General features: G+C 47.3%; 1 protein-coding gene across 2 annotated transcripts in view; it reads left to right on the forward strand.

Annotated features, from left to right (window-relative positions):
• Positions 1-16,403, forward strand: part of PHLDB1 (pleckstrin homology like domain family B member 1) — a 112,085-nt gene that overhangs the window by 42,845 nt on the left and 52,837 nt on the right. For both annotated transcript variants that reach the window (XM_067566405.1, XM_067566414.1), the window contains exon 5: positions 4,684-4,809. In XM_067566405.1, the coding sequence (XP_067422506.1) occupies positions 4,684-4,809 (126 nt within the window). The remainder of the gene's footprint in view (positions 1-4,683; positions 4,810-16,403) is intronic.

Here is a 16,403-nt window from a genome sequence, read left to right on the forward strand (position 1 = left end):
TGGTTTCAAACTGTCAAGTTTTACCAAAGGTAATGTGTGACACTCTCTCTATCTTTGGGGGACTCAAATTGAGAACAGTATTTAAGAAAATATGCATTTGTTACACTGCCCATGCACCAGTACAGAAAAATGGCTAGACAGTTTCTATTCCTGCCATTTTATATGCTTTAAACCTCTTTTTTTCCCCTTTTTGTCCTTTAATAGTGTTAGATGGAATCATGTGGGTGAGAATGGATTGTAAAAAGAGATAAAGAGCTTGTACATTTCAGCAACTGCAAGGTTGGCAGAGTAAAGCTATATGTATTAACTGGTATATTGGCACTCTGGATTAAAATAATTTTTCTCCATTGAATATATATTTGCTATAAATATTAATTTAGCTGCACTGGGCCCCTATAATTGTACATGGGGCAATTGAACACAAAGCAGCGACTTACCCAGCTCACAGTGAATTTGTGGCAAGGTCAGGAATAGAACTTTGGAGTCGCAAACACACATATCCTGCTCTTGAAGCTGTGCAGCGCTCCTTCCATTAAGGAACGGGAGGAGATTGGGAAACAGGATGAGGCAGAAAGTAAAGTGGTGTAAGAACAGAAAGCTACCAATAATATGCTAGGAACTGTTCCCCTACTGCTTTGTAGGGAAAAATTCTCTTCTATCCCTGATTCCCCTTTGATTGGTAACAGGAAGTGTGAGGTGGCATGGGGAATAGGAGTGAGAATTCCCAGCAGATACTGCAAGGAAGCAGTTTGTTGGTGTTCAGGAGCATTACCATATAGCCATATATAAATATTACTTACCAAAACCCTGTAACACTTCACCCATCCCAAAAAAGTGCCCCAGCACCTACACTGATGTATTGGGTTAGGGCTAGTTACCAGTACGCTGGCTGCATGAGGCTGCATGCACTGGCCACATGGCTAGCTAAAGGACTCCGGAAGAGGCACTCTCCACTTTTTACTAAGGTAATATTTCACTTTCCATGTGGATAGGATACACAATGCTGGGACCTGGTGTTCTGTGGGTTGTTGATCCTGACAGACTGGGAGGGGATTCCATCAAGCCCAGGACATCACTTTTAGATCCTTCCCCATTTACTGAACTCATCTTGGGGCCTGATTTCAGAGGAGCTGACCTGCAGTTGCCTGTGAGGTCAGTGGGCCCAGATTCTTTGAAAATCAGGCTCCTGGTCTTTAGTGATGGCCTTTTTACCCCAGCAGCCTCCACGCACATGCATCAGCCATGAGTGCCTTCCCCTCTCCTAGGGAATGAGAGCAATCCTATGTGCTGGTTGGAGACAGGTGACATGGGTTTGGCATTTTGTGCTGATGTATGTATGTGTCGGGCCTTTGTTTAAATGCCTGTCTGCACATCCCCCAAGCTGCATTCCACACGCATGGCTAATTACCAGTTTTCTCCAGAGAAGTCAGTTGGTTTTGGCCAAAAAAGATGATCTGCTCGAGCAGACAGGAGCTGTCTTGTCTGCAGTTTGGGCTGCCAGCTACGGCGTCCCTGGAATGTTGCTGACTTCCAGTAAAAGATGAATCTGCTATTTGGCCCCCTGCACATAGTCCCCCCTGCAACCATGCACCCTGTCCATACTTTTGTTCCCCCACCCTGTTGCTCAAGATGCTGTGTATTCTCTCAGTTCCAATGATGTTGAGGTGGGCGGGTGCAGGGAATGGGACTGAGGAGAGCCCTGGATTTCAGCCTCTCTCCTTAGTCCCTGAAGATGGCAAAAGAGCCTGTCCCTGGAAAGAGCCTTATGGGCTGGGCTGCACCTTGAATCCCAGCTGTTCCTGTCTTCATCCTGCCTCTTTCGAACACTTTCTCTCTGTGTCTTGTGCTCTCTGTCCTGAGTGGAAGTGGCAAATAACACATGAGTGAAGAGCAAAGGCCTGGTCTCAGTGTGGAATAGCAGAGACTGAGCCTGTTCTGTTCTATATATGTTTTTATATCGCACTTATCACCATAGCATCTGAGCACTTTCCAGTAATGCATTAAAAAACGTGACTACATGTCTGTCACATTTGTTCTCTCATCCTCTGCCCAGAGGGAGAAGCATGTGTAGAGGAGTGTCTTGTTTTGGTAGGACTTTTTGATTTTTTGTTTGTTTAACTAAATATACATGTTGCACTGTGTTCACAGTAGAAAAGACAAGGTCAAAGAAATGTGCTTTGTACTTGGAGCGGAAAGTGGTGAAGTTTGTGGTGTTCCTTAGTTCTTGGGGAGTTCATTACAGTCTTGGACTGCCTTCAGAGAAGGTTCCTTCTCCCTCACAGATGAGCTTTACTCCTATTGTTGAGAGTCCATTGTGCCAGAAGAGCACATTTGTTGACCACAGCATTTGCCCTGGAGTCTTAAATGGTTTTTAAGTATCCTGGGCCCAGGCCATGGAGCTTTGAAGATAAGGACTGAAATCTTGAACTTGATTTGATATTCTATGAGAAGCCATGTAGCAGGTGTGATGTATTCATGGTAGCCAGCGCTGCTGAAGAAACACCCTGTATCATTTTGTACTTGTTGGAATTTCCTAAGTGCTGAAGGTTTCATGCCCAGGTATACCACATTACTGTAGTCCAGCCAACAGGTGACAAAGGCATGAATAACAGACCCAGGTCACCTTCTGTCAGGATGGGGTGAAGTCTCCCAGCCAACCAATTCTGAATGATAGAAAGTATTACTCATGGCCACAGCAATGTGAGAGCTCAATCAGCGGGGAATCCAAGAGTATTCTTAGACTGGACTGAATTGACAAATTGTGGATGTGAACGCCACAAAATACTTTCTCTGTCCACCAGTATCACCTCTCTCTTGTTTAGGTTCAGATTCAGCCAGCTGCTCTTCATCCATGAGCTGATCTCATCTCACTGGGTGATCTTGTTGGTAGTGGTACAGTCACATATGGTGAAGGATAGATAGAGGTGTGTCATCTGCATGTTGCTGGCACTTGAGTCCCTGTAATCTGACTAATTCACCTGCTCGTTGGATGTAGATGTTGAAAAGGACCAGAGAGAGAATTGATCCTTATGGAATCCCACAAGCAAGGGGTAGTGGTAGAGGTGCAGTTTACCATCGTTGGATGCAACCTCTGGGAAGGACCCAAATCGTTTTAATGCATAACTGAACTCCTGTCACCTCTCCCAGGTGAGACAGCAGTATCTTGTGGTCAACAGAGTAAAACGCTGCAGAGAAGTCCCTGAATGATCTGCTCTGTATCCATTGACAGGAGGAGATCGTCCATCAGTGCCACAAAGTGGTTTCAGTTCCGTGTTCTGTCCTGAATGCAGATTGTGCCAGGTCTAGATTGCTGGCTTCAGTTAGATGAGCTTGCTCAGGAAAGGGAGGTTTGACACTGGGCAGTAGTTGGCTAGGACTGATACCTTGCTGCCAAGCCAGTGTTTAAGCAGAGCTACTGCTGGGCTGCATGTAGCCCAGCCTGCCTTTGGAAAGGAAGATCTGGTGATGCAAGGAGTCTATGGTGAGTAGTGACTGCACCTATGACCAGAGGCCCCGTCCGAGTGCAGCAGCCTCCCAGAGATCGCTCATTCTGGTGGTATTTGCATCATGTATCTGTGCAAACTGGCTCTTGTTTCCCTCACTGCCTTTGGAGTTGAAGGTGTGTGGGTGGGTAAACACTCCCATCTCAGTCCAGACAGGGGAGAGGAGTATGTGCAGTAGGGAGCAAATGTCTGAGTCTGGAGCGCAGTGTTCCATGCACAGGCACCTCTGCACTCCTCTCTTTAGGATGCCACCTCCTTGCGAAGCTCCCTCTGCCCATACTTGGGAGGCTCAGATGGGCGCAGCAATAATCAGTAGCAGAATGTCTGACACGGGACGTAAATGGCTCAGAGGGGAGGGTCATATGTTTAGTTAGCAAGTAGGTTTCCCCTCAACCACCTCCAGTAGGCTTATTCAGGAGCTGTTTGTTCATAGTCTCATTACTCCTGACAGGCTGTGGTCCTGTACCATAAGCACTGGTCTTAGTGCGCCTTCACAGCATGTACTGTCTGCAATGCCTGTTGAGCAAAGTGACATGGCGGCTTCTGTGAATCCCACATCAGCCCTCTGACCTGATAGCAAGTCTCAAATGTGCCTAAAACCCACCAGAACCCCAGCCTCACCACCTTTGTACCTGGCACTTAGGTTCTCCCCACTTACGCTACATTGCCAGGCATAAAGGGGCAGGCTAAGGGTTCAGTTGGCATTTCCCTGCCACCAGAGGCTCCTCAGTCCTGGCTCTTTCATCAGGAGCAATGTGTGCAGCTCCGGTGTGGACAGTGGGATTGCATCGTATGTCCAAGAGTGGAGTTTAGCCTTGGCTAATCCTGATGGGATTTCTGTAAAGCTCCTTGTGGTCCCTCAGGAAGGGATGTGCAATGGGAATGATTCTGTGCCTAGCTCAGTGGAGTCCTGCTCCATGATTCAGGATCCTGGCACTACGGTGATACAGAGAATGATTCCACCACCACACCTGTTATCTCAGTGCAGCTAGACTGCCAGCTGGTGTATTTGGGGCAGAGATCCTGCCAGTTCCAGTGGCCATGACAAGAGCTTCCCGATTGCTGCAATGTATTCAGTAAATAATCTCTTGGGGTGCATTGTTGGAGCAGAGACTCCCAAGGACTGGTGTGAGCATATTCACTGTACGCTATAACTTCCATCTCACTCTCTCTCCCCAAGGGTGCATGATCTGCCTGGGGCAGTCGACTTTCCTCCGCTTTAATCACCCTGCTGAGGCCAAGTGGATGAAAAGCATGATCCCAGCTGGGGAAAGGAGCCCTGGGGCCTCATATGGACACACAGCAGGTAGGTGAATCCTCCATGCCCAGGGGCTGGGAGTCAGGACTCTTGGGTTCTATTCTTGGCCCTGCTGCTGACTCAGGCAAGTCATTTTTATAGAATCATAGAATATTAGAGTTGGAAGGGGACCTCAGGAGGTCATCTAGTCCAACCCCCTGCTCAAAGCAGGACCAACCCCAGCTAAACCATCCCAGCCAGGGCTTTGTCAAGCCGCAGCTTAAAAACCTCTAAAGATGGAGATTCCACCACCTCCCTAGGTAACCCATTCCAGTGCTTCACGACCCTCCTAGTGAAAAACTTTTTCCTAATGTCCGACTTCGATCTCCCCCACTGCAACTTGAGACCGTTACTCCTTGTTCTGTCATCTGCCACCACTGAGAACAGCCTAGCTCCATCCTCCCTGGAACCCCCTCATTAAAGTAGTTATAGTAGTTAAAGGCTGCTATCAAATCCCCCCTCATTCTTCTCTTTTGCAGACTAAACAAGCCTATTTCCCTCAGCCTCTCCTCATAAGTCTTGTGCTCCAGCCCCCTAATCATTTTTGTTGCCCTCCTCTGGACTCTCTCCAACTTCTCCACATCCTTTTTGTAGTGGGGGGCCCAAAACTGGACACAGTACTCCAAATGCGGCCTCACCAATGCTGAATAGAGGGGAATAATCACTTCCCGCAATCTGCTGGCAATGCTCCTACTAACGCAGCCCAATATGTTATTAGCCTTCTTGGCAACCAGGGCACACTGCTGACTCATATCCAGCTTCTTATCCACTGTTACCCCCAGGTCCTTTTCTGCAGAACTGCTGCCTAGCTCGTCAGTCCCCAGACTGTAGGAGTGCATGGGATTCTTCTGTCCTAAGTGCAGGACTCTGCCCTTGTCCTTGTTGAACCTCATCAGATTTCTTTTGCCCCAATCCTCCAGTTTGTTTAGGTCCTTCTGTATCTTAATCCTACCTTCCAGGGTATCTACCACTCCCCCCAGCTTAGTGTCATCTTCAAACTTGTTGAGGGTGCAATCTATCCCATCCTCCAGATCATTAATGAAGATGTTGAACAAAATCGGCCCCAGGACCGACCCCTGGGGCACTCCACTTGTGACCGGCTGCCAGCTAGACATGGAGCCCTTGATCACTACTCGTTGAGCCCTATGCTCTAGCCAGTTCTCTATCCATTTTATAGTCCATTCATCCAAACCATACTTGCTGATAAGAATACTGTGAGAGACCGTATCAAAAGCTTTGTTAAAGTCAAGGTATATCACGTCCACCGCTTTCCCCACATCCACAGAGCCAGTCACCTCTTCATAGAAAGCAATCAGGTTGGTCAGGCATGACTTTCCTTTGGTGGATCCATGTTGACTGTTCCTGATCACCTTCCTCTCTTCCAAGTGCCTTAAAATGGATTCCTTAAGGACTTGCTCCATGATTTTTCCAGGGATTGAGGTGAGGCTGATCGGTCTGTAGTTCCCTGGATCCTCTTTCCTCCCTTTCTTGAAGATGGACACTATATTTGCTTTTTTCCAGTCATCAGGGACCTCCCCCTGTTGCCATGAGCTTTCAGAGATAATAGCCAATGGCTCTGAAATCACCTCAGCCAACTCCATCAGCACCCTCAGGTGCATTGCATCTGGTCCCATGGACTTGTGTATGTCCAATCTTTCTAAATAGTCTCAGACCTGTTCCTTCAGCACTGCGGGATGTTTACCTCCTTCCCATTCTGTGCCGCCCAGTGCAGCAATCTGGGAGCTGACCTTGTCTGTGAAGACAGAGGCAAAAAAGGCATTGAGTACCTCAGCTTTCTCCACATCCTCTATCACTAGGTTGCCTCCCCCATTCTGTAAGGGGCCCACACTTTCCCTAATCTTCCTCTTGTTGGTAACATACCTGTAGAAACCCTTCTTGTTCCCCTTCACGTCCCTTGCTAGCTGCAACTCTAATTGTGTTTTGACCTTCCTGATTTCATTCCTGCATGTTCGAGCAGTATTTTTATACTCCTCCCTAGTCATTTGACCAAGCTTCCACTTCTTGTAAGCTTCTTTTTTGTGTTTAAGTTCACCAAAGACTTCTTTGTTAAGCCAAGCTGGACGCCTACCATATTTGTTATTCTTTCTGCACATCGGGATGGTTTGTTCCTGTGCCTTCAATTAGGTTTCTTTAAAATACAGCCAGCTCTCTTGGATTCCTTTCCCCCTCATATTAGCCTCCCAGAGGATCCTGCCCATCAGCTCCCTGGGGGAGTGAAAGTCTGCTTTTCTGAAGTCCATGGTCCGTATCCTGCTGTTCTCCTTTCTTCCTTTCGTCAGGATCCTGAACTCGACCATCTCATGGTCACTGCTGCCTAGGTTGCCACCCACTTCTGCTTCCCCTGCCAAATCTTCCCTGTTTGTGAGCAGCAGGTCAAGAGAAGCACGGCCCCTAGTTGGTTGCTCCAGCACTTGCACCAGGAAGTTGTCTGCAACACTATCCAAAAACTTCCTGGATTGTTTGTGCTCTGCTGTATTGCTCTTCCAGCAGATGTCAGGGTGATTGAAGTCCCCCATGAGAATCAGGTCCTTTCCTTCTGTTTGCTTGTTTTCCCACCTATAATGTAGGGATAATAATCCATCTCTCAGGTGGGTGTTGTGCCAGTCCATCCCTCTGCCTGATTGGGCCTGGGGCTGCACTGAGGAAGAAGCATACAGTTTGTGGGTGTTAATGGCAGCCGACTCAGAGTGTAACAAGCTCAGCAGAGCGCAGACATTCAGTGGGGCAGCTTTCTACTCCCTGTAGCAGTGTTTGGTTTAACCCTTCATGTGCTGTTACCAGAGAACCCTCACCAAGATACCTGCTTGGGCAATGGGCAGTGTGTGCCAGAAGGGCTGTTGGGCACTGCCTGGGCTACGGAACTCAGGCTCTGGCTGATGCAGACTAAATGGTTTCTTCTGAGCGTCCTTCTCTTTAATGGCCACTTGAGACAGACTTGCTGGCTTGGTGCTTATTGTAGCAAGGGTTCAGTGAGAGTCTGCGCTGGTAGCAACCAGCTTGGTAGATAGAGGAGGTGCAAAAGGGGGAGTTCACAGGGGCTCTCCAGTAAGGGAGTCTGACCATCAATGGCCAATCTTTTCCTGCTTGCATTCCTCTATCTGTTCAGTGGGGCTTGTAATTGGGCAGTCTCTGAGCACACCCCTTTGTGGTATGGCATGCTGCTGCACCACCTTACATAGCTTTCAGCACATTGCTACAGTGACTTAGCCCTCCAACTGAGTGACATTAGAATCCACCGCTTCTTGTGCAGTAAATGCCAAACAAATGCAAAACCAAAACAACTCTCTGTCCTCCTTGAACTCAGCTCCTAACCCCTCATGGGCTCTGCTCGATTTCAACCACTGTTTTGTAGAGCACATACTCTCCAGACAGCTCTCCCTGGAGCCTCTAACCCAGGGGTTTCTATGGGAGCCTCATTCCAGATTCCCCTCCCCACCAACTGAGAGTCTCCTGGCTTTTTATGAGCACTAGGTGCTCTCTGATTTAGTCATCTAATCCTTTCAGCAGCTACTTTGGGCTGGACTAGGCCCCATTAAATGGCCAGCTCACCCAGTGAAAGGGCCCATGACCCCAACTTCTTGTGAGACTTAGCTCCTTACTGTTTGGAAAGCACTTTGAAAAGGTGAGTGTTTGGCAGTCAGGAGGAGGTCAGGCTGGTATCCTGCCACAGCAGTTTATAGCAGAGTGCATCCCTTCCCCCAAGCACCCATCATATGCAAGGTATATCAGTGAGGCACTAAAAAACCCGAGGGATGAATTTCTGGTCCCATTGAGGTCACTAGCAAAGCCCTTGCTAATGTTAAGTAAGGCCAGGATTTCACCCCAGGACTTGGTGTTGGGACACAATCGGGAGCCTGACAAGAGTCCTGCGGGAAGCTGCCTGGTGCAGGAGAGCATGTCCCATGTAAAGGCTGCCAGCTGTGGTGGAGCATTGCTGGCTCTCCCTCCCTCCTGTGTTTTTTGTTTCTCGACATTGTAACCACAGAACCTGATCACGTGGAGTCTCCTTAAAGGTGCTCTCTGGGATGCTAGCCCCCGCTGCTCATGCAGGAGCAGTGCTTGTGTGACTGAGTGCCACCATCCCCTGTTCACTGTAATAAATGAAACACACAGGCGGTTTGACAGGCGAAGCTGCAATTTGCTCATTACATAAATGATCATTATTGAAGGTTCCTTTAAAAACTCCATCTCTCTGAGTGCAAATATCACACAGTGCTGATCTTGGGCCTTCTTGAGAAAAGTCCTATGTTAATTGGATCTCTCAACTTAGACTTAGTAGCGTCCCTACTCCTGCCAACGGCCAACAGGACAGTGGACCCTGATAGAGGAACTGTTTACGTTTCCAGCTGGTGAACAAAATCTCAAGCTTGGAGACTGAAATGTTTCTAAAATGATGTCTCTGCTTGCTGAGAGATGCTTGCAATTTACGTGCATATGAACAGCATTTACGCAGGTTTGTGGCCTTTCCGTTCCAGCACCCGCTGTTGACGCAGCTCAGCAACTGCACTTTTGTTTGTTAATTATTAATACTTGTCTCCAAAGAGTTTAATTGTAGCAGCTACTGAGCTGAGCCCCTGGTTGAACACACAACCTGGCTGGCATTTCACACCAGCTGTCCTGGTCACTGGGCAGGCTCCAGAGACCTTCTAGCGCTCAGAACAGCATAAAACACAAAGTCATGAGCCCCATCTGATGGGCTCAGCACAGGGAACCCCCTGGAGCCGGGCTGGGGAGCTGCAGGCAGCGCTTGTTTGTAAGGGCAAATACATGCAAGATTCAAAGGCTATTTCCCCAGTGGCAAGACTCATTACTTGCAACTTATTTTATTTAAACAGTGAGAGTCCTGTGACACCTTAAAGACTAACACATTAAGGTGCCACAGGACTCTCGCTGTTTTGCTAAAAACATGCTAACATGGCTACCCCTCTGGAACTTTTTATTTAGTTTCTCTCCATGGAGTACAAGTCTCCTTTAACTTCTGTGGCTGTTCTCCCTCTCTGCCTTTGGCTGCTGGTGGGAGACTGGGCTAGATGGACCTTGTTTTGATCCAGGCCAGTGGCTATGTGCTGTCTCCACACACCTTCTTACACTGTACAGAGCTGCCATCACTCCTCCATGCTTCTCCTGCAGCTCCTAGCAGCACCAGTGGAGATGAGCTCTGTCTCAGTTGCGTCAGGGTTATGTTTGTCTGGGACTGTAAAACAGAAGGCATTAGCTGTTTGCGTGGAGGAATGGGCAGCTGCAGCATCTCAGACTCTGATTGCTGTTCTGGACCTGCAGTGGCTGTATCAGACTATCTAGGGTGATGCACAAGAGGAGGTAGCCTGGCAGTAACTTCCCTGTGGTAGCTTGTTACCAGCTAATGTGTGTGAGGGGCCACGTACTGCTGTTAACCTGCTAGAGCAGCATGTGAGGGAAGGGAAAGTGTGGAGCCAATGAGTGTGTCAGAGATTCTGGAACCCAGAATTTTCTAGGGGTGTGTGTGCACATACTTTTTAGGCAATTATTTCCTGCATGCTGATTTCGAGCGTGTATCTGGGCAGTCTGACATATGTGGCCCCAAGCATGGTCCCCCCAGGAGGGTCGGGCACCATGGCTGGGGGAAAATTAGAGAGGAGGGGCCTTACACTTTACTTGTACAGTCTCAAGACTTTTCACTCTGGCATTTGGTGCCAGAGGCCATAGTGATGGATACCTTATAAATATGCATTCCCTGCATACACAGGAGTCAGACTAGGGTGGAGGTGGAGAATTGGCACCGGTTCCTGTTGGTTACATCCAGCAGAGTCCTGTTCGATGTTAGCCAAGGGCTCCAGGCAGAACTGAATTCACTTTTCTGAAGTAATTTGATTTCTGTCCCTTCATCGCCTCTGACCGCCTCTGCACTGAGTGCTTGGTGCTCAGGCATTGTCCCAGCACTGCAGTCAGCGAGGGTGCCCCCTGGATTCTGGCTTGCTACAATTTTAACACCCTGAGATGCTTTCCAAAGGGAGCTGGTTCAGCTGGTCTGATTCACCTCTGTAAATGGTTTCCAACCTGAAGGCTGGTCCTAACTTGTCCTATAGCCAACCCTGCCCTAATGTTTGGAAGAGAGGGCTCTGCAGTGTCCTTTGGTAGCATGTGTTTGTATTATTGATGGCACTGGGGAGCTATAAGGGCAGAACGGGTTGCATGAAGAGAAGGATATGGATAAAAATCAGTAGATTTATTTTTTATAAAAAATATCAGCTTTTTGTATTTAAATTAGAAACAAGTTTATTTTTACAAAATAAACCTGTTTACTTAAATTTAAATGTGGAATTATGACCAACCTGTGTTAAGGCCTAAACTTACTGTAGTATATTAAAATCATTTAAATTAAATACAGAAATATTAAGCAGTACATATTTGCTGCAAAGTTTTTACGAAAGTCAGCCACTGAAATGGTGGAAGTCACTGGCTAAGCACCTGGAACAAGACCTTATTGAAGTGCTAAACCAGTTTTCGGCAGCAGTACCTTTTCTGCAGATGCAAAGAAAAAAAAATTTTTTTTCAGTTTATTCAACTATTTCACTTCAATAACTAGTTTGTTCAAAGTTCAGAAACCAATTGGAGTTGAAAAAGCAGGAAAACTTGTTTTGGCCTATGAATAAAAACTAGGTATGAGAGTGTGAGATCTACTAATTCTAAATCTTGAAGGACATGGTGACCAGAATAAGTGGTTCAATTCATTAACTACTTCCTTTGTTGAATAAATTATAAATTAATAAAAAAAATCTATTCTGATAAAAAAAAAATTTGTATTTTATTTCCAAAACATTTAATTTAGTTTTTCAACTAATACAAACAAAATTAAAAAGCTGCTTTGTGCATTTTAACTGAATTTGAATTTCCATCTGAATTGAGCTAAATCACAAGTAAAAAATTAAGCATAATGTAGTTAATAAAAATATAAAAAGGAAGAATCTGAATAAATGTATGTTAAGCTATATATTTGCTTAAATAAATGTGTATAGATATAGCATATCCTCTTGATTAGCAACAGATTTCAATGTACAGGTTGTATTTAGTTGCACATCAACTTGTTTTAATGGTTACCAACAATGAGAATCAACATCTCTTTATGAAAATAACTGAAAAGTACAAATGCATAGCAAGATTAAAATAAATTATTTAAATCAAGATTTCCTGCATGCTGATTTTAATCATGATTAAAATTGGTGATTTAAATCACTTTGATTTAAATCAGTCCACCCTATTGGGTCTTTTATGTCCTGCATAACCTGTGTGTGTCGATGCCAAGCCCCTCCAGGGGGAAACTGGGAGGTTCTTGGGCCTCCCCAGTGCTTCAGAGAATGTCTCATTCTGACCCAGACATCCTGATCCTTCCCACATCCAGTATCTTGGAGATGGTGGATACTGACAATTTGTGGTCTTGATATCAATAGAGGGTGGGGTTCTTATGGGCTTTCACTCTTACAACCTAACCACTTCGCCATAGCTCTGGCAGGAATGATTCGGAATCACAGGTGTTGGGCTTTGTTGACCGAATGGCACAGACCTGATATGGCCAAATCTGTGATGCTGTTGATAGCAGGCTGAGCATGTGCTGCAGACCCAGAAATTCTGTGACCCATCAATCCCAGCCCTTCCTTCCCTGCCTCCCATAGCTAAGTAACTGTGGAACCAAGGCTATATATGCAGTGGGAGGGAGGGATTGACACAATTCGATTCAATGAGCTTTTATTGGCAGGACAGGTTGTACAATTGTTGGCAAAGTGTTTTAAAATAAAAGCCGGGCTGCTCAGGTCTTGGCCGAGCAGGTCTGACCCCCCTCAGGATGGGATCACTCCTAGTGTCTGGGGCTTGAACCCCTAGGACCATGCGGTGTGTCATTCCTTAGCTGGTGGCAAGTGACTCTGCCGTGTCAGTCTGTTTCCCAGGGTCGGGCACAGATTTTTCTAGTCCCTCTGCGATGAGACATCTCTTATGATTCTGGGCATTTGAGGAACTCTCTTCCTGGTATTCCTTTGTATTTGGGATGTTGGATGGAAAGTGTCTGTGTCTCAGTCTCTCCTCTGTCCTGTTGGCTGCACAGTCACTTCTTTCTGGGTTCTGATCATGCCTTGTGGCTCCCAATTTGCACCTGGTACTCAATTTAGTGGGAGTCTGCCTTTGTTTTACCTATGTCACTATGGCAAAATATAACCTGGCGTGACTTTTCTCGGCAAGGACCTGGTACTGTTCAGCTTGTTGTTGTTGATTTGTTCTTCTCAGTAATAGGTGTGTTGGTGGTTTAAGTGTTGGTTGAGCACACAAGTTGAAACAGAAGGCTGGTGCTTCCAGATGAGAAGCACAGAGAATTTGGTGCTTCTTTGAGGCATGAAGGTCCCTGTGCGTGCGTTGCAGGAGAATTTGGAGGTATGCCCAGGCTGTTGCTGGTGGTTACCTGAATGGGGCAAACCGATTAGCACAGAGGGATTATCAAGGGAAAGTTTGTATAAGGTTTTCTTGGCCAGCCCCTTCCAAATGGGAAGTGCTGTCTTTCCTGTATGGCCTCTGTCTCTGCTTCCTTTCTTGTTCAGTCATTTGCATTGTCTCTTGACTCAGAAATATTTGACTGACTGAAATCGGCTTGCATGTCTGTCTTTAAGATGATGAGAGCTGGGGATCAGGACTCCTGGGTTCTGTTCCCAGCTCTGTCACTGTCTCCTCCTGTGACTTTGGACAAGTCATTTAGTCTGGTATTGCCTCTGTTCTCCAGGTACAGAATAGAGTTAATGATACAAGGATCGTGAGGCTGCAATGATGTCTGTGAAGTGCTTTGGGATCCTCAGACCAAATGCACATTGTTGTTATAATAACCAATTTACTCCTATGAAATAATTCTGCAGGCAGATGTGGTCAGGAATTTTGTATCTATGGGAGAGCTGATTTAATGAAATAAATTGAGCTTTGGTCTGCCTGGAACTGATGAGCAGATTAACTCGCCAATCAATCCCCTCTCTTACAGTAATTGGCCATGAGACCATGGTTTTTCCCATTAATTCAGCACTCATGCAGGGAGACTGTCTAGTCTTCTAGAAAGCCAGACCGTAAGTGGCCCTGATTGGGTTATCACTCTAGCAATATTATTACTGCTTCTCTTCCTTCCCCTTCATGGTTCTTTTCATTTACTAAAGGGGAAAAAATCTGGCTATTCTCAACGTTGGCTGGGATCTAACCATGTCTGACAAATGCTGCAGGCCAGAGCAGCCTAGTTTCAGCTTGACATTTATGAGGCTTCAGACCAGACAAATACTTTTCTCCATGAAGCCAGCCAGCTGCCGTCTGCCAACTCAGACAAGTAGGTGGGCATTGGCCATCCAGGGGGCTCAGCTAGCTCTGCAAGCAGAAATTGAGGCCCCCCCGGTGAGTGCCATTACCCCCCATGTATAGACTGGGATTCTGAGGCTTTCCAAGGGACGAGATTAGCCCAAGATCACACAGCAAGTGAGTGGCAGAGCCAGGAATAGAACCCAGGAGCTCTTGAATCAGGCATTTGGCCATGTTGTCTGCACAGGTAGAATGGCCGGAGTAGCCATTATTAATTAGCCCTATAGGAGGTGGGTGGAGACGGGAAGGTTGGGCTGTCCAGCATTTGGGTATCAGCAGGCATGGAAGACGTGTGTGTGTAGTGGGGAGACAGCCTAGAAGCTTGTGACCTAGCTGGCTGTTTTCTTTCCTCTGCTGTGGTTGCTGTTGGGAGTGTTAGAGCTGGAAAGGTGCCCTGAGGTTGTGGCTTAATTAATTAGTGTTTGCAAAGTGTTTGGAGAAGCTCTGAGGAAGGGTATAACAGCACAGAGTGATGGTGCTGCTGCCGCGGCTTTGAAAGTGACTCTGCCCTTGGAGAGAGCTGCCTCCAGACGTGACTCACTCCAGCCCCAGAAAGCTATGCCATGGGAAGGGCAAGCTGGTACTGGGGAGGTGTAGAGGCCCTTGGCAGCTTTTGGCCAGCTCACATGTGCAGTGTTTGTCCAAAAAGAGGGAGATGTCTAAAGTCACCTGCTGATGGGGATCTGTCCTGGGGATGAGCTTAAAGGGCTAATTGGGTGCTATCACTTCTCAGAGCCTTTGTAACTGGGGAGCTTGGGTTCTGTGAGGCCAACATTTGGGACCCTGAGATATTGTGTCATGGATAGTTCTTGCTTAGAGTTTGGGGCCAGTTTAACGGGTGCCAGAAGCTTCGATCCACCTTACAGTTTATTGAGCTGGAGCTGATAACCTGGCGCCTGTTTAGCAAAGGAATTGGCCATTTGCCACCTGCTGGGATCCCTAACATCCTGAGGCACCAGAGGCCAGTCCAACTTCAGCTTCAGGGACTTGCGGAGGGGGGACTTTAGTTCAGACCCAAGTGGCAGGAACTGAGGGTGGAGCTGCTTTGTGTTTATCCCCCATGTCCTGAGGCAAGTGAGTGGCCTGGTCTAGTTTATAGCTGACGCATGCTCCCTCCCCCAGCTCAGCTTGCTTGCCCCTGTTTAGAGACATGTTGCATAGCTCAAACTCTAGACCCCAGACAAAGGTTATGGCAGCTGCTGGCTCCATGCTGGTAGTTAAACGATTTGTAAGGGACACTCAATCAAATTGTTTACTTTTCCTCCCTTCCCCTCCCTGTTATTGACCATGAAATCCTTTGAATCCCTAAGACAAACTCCCAGAGGTCCCATCCCTAAATCCGATCCAGAGAGCAGCCGCCCCTCCCTCCAGTCAGCCCAGATGTTTGATTTTGGGGCTCTTACTTGTTCTTCCTGCCCTCTGTCCCTGGTCACAGATAGGGAAGGAAAGGGAGTGTTGAATCTGGGCCTCAGAGAAAAGGAGATGCAGCTATTTTGGCTGGGAGGGTGAAATTGGCAGAGTGCCCTGCACCCTGCTGCTGGAGGATGCTTTGGAGGAGGCAGTTCCTTCTCCCTTCTGTGTGGGTGGCAGATGCTCAGACCCATGTCTGGAACTGGCTCTTGCTTGCTGCAACTCCTTCTCCTCACTGTGGTGTAGGTTCAGTTTTGTCTACAAGACTCCAGAAGAAAAGTCAGGCAGCCCCAGCAACTGATTATTATGTGGACTGGGAAAACACAACAGTCCCATCTTTGTAGGATGAGGTGAGGTGTGTGCATCTGTTCCCTGCCCAGCTCCCAGCATACCAGCGAGACCATGGGCAGAGCCAAGAGAGGTTGCATTAGCTTCACAGGGCTTTGCTGTCTGTGTACTGGAAAGAGCTATCAAATTTCAGTTGTCTGGTCAGTAAGGCAAGGTGGGACACCCAGCTAGTTACTGGAATATAATCCCCAGGCACCTGAGCTCCAAGGAGATGATTAGCATGGGAGATGACAACACTCCATAGGGGCAAGGCTTAACCTGAACCCCAGGGGGAGTAGGGCACGGTTAGGGGGGAGAGTTCAGCACAGGGCCAGCACTGTGTGCTTGAGTTTCATAAATGAAAAGATCCAGTGGAAGCCTCAGGACTATTGCTAAAACGCATCCATCTCTCAGGTGAGCACAGCAGCTGTTCAGTACACAGTAGCTCAAGGCAAGGGATGAGGAAGACTCTTGTATCTGACTGAAGCTGC

Source organism: Emydura macquarii, unplaced genomic scaffold (assembly GCF_026122565.2).
Source record: "Emydura macquarii macquarii isolate MOO-44397 ecotype Brisbane River unplaced genomic scaffold, CSIRO-AGI_Emac_v2 contig_312, whole genome shotgun sequence".
Classification (NCBI taxonomy): Eukaryota; Metazoa; Chordata; order Testudines; family Chelidae; genus Emydura; species Emydura macquarii.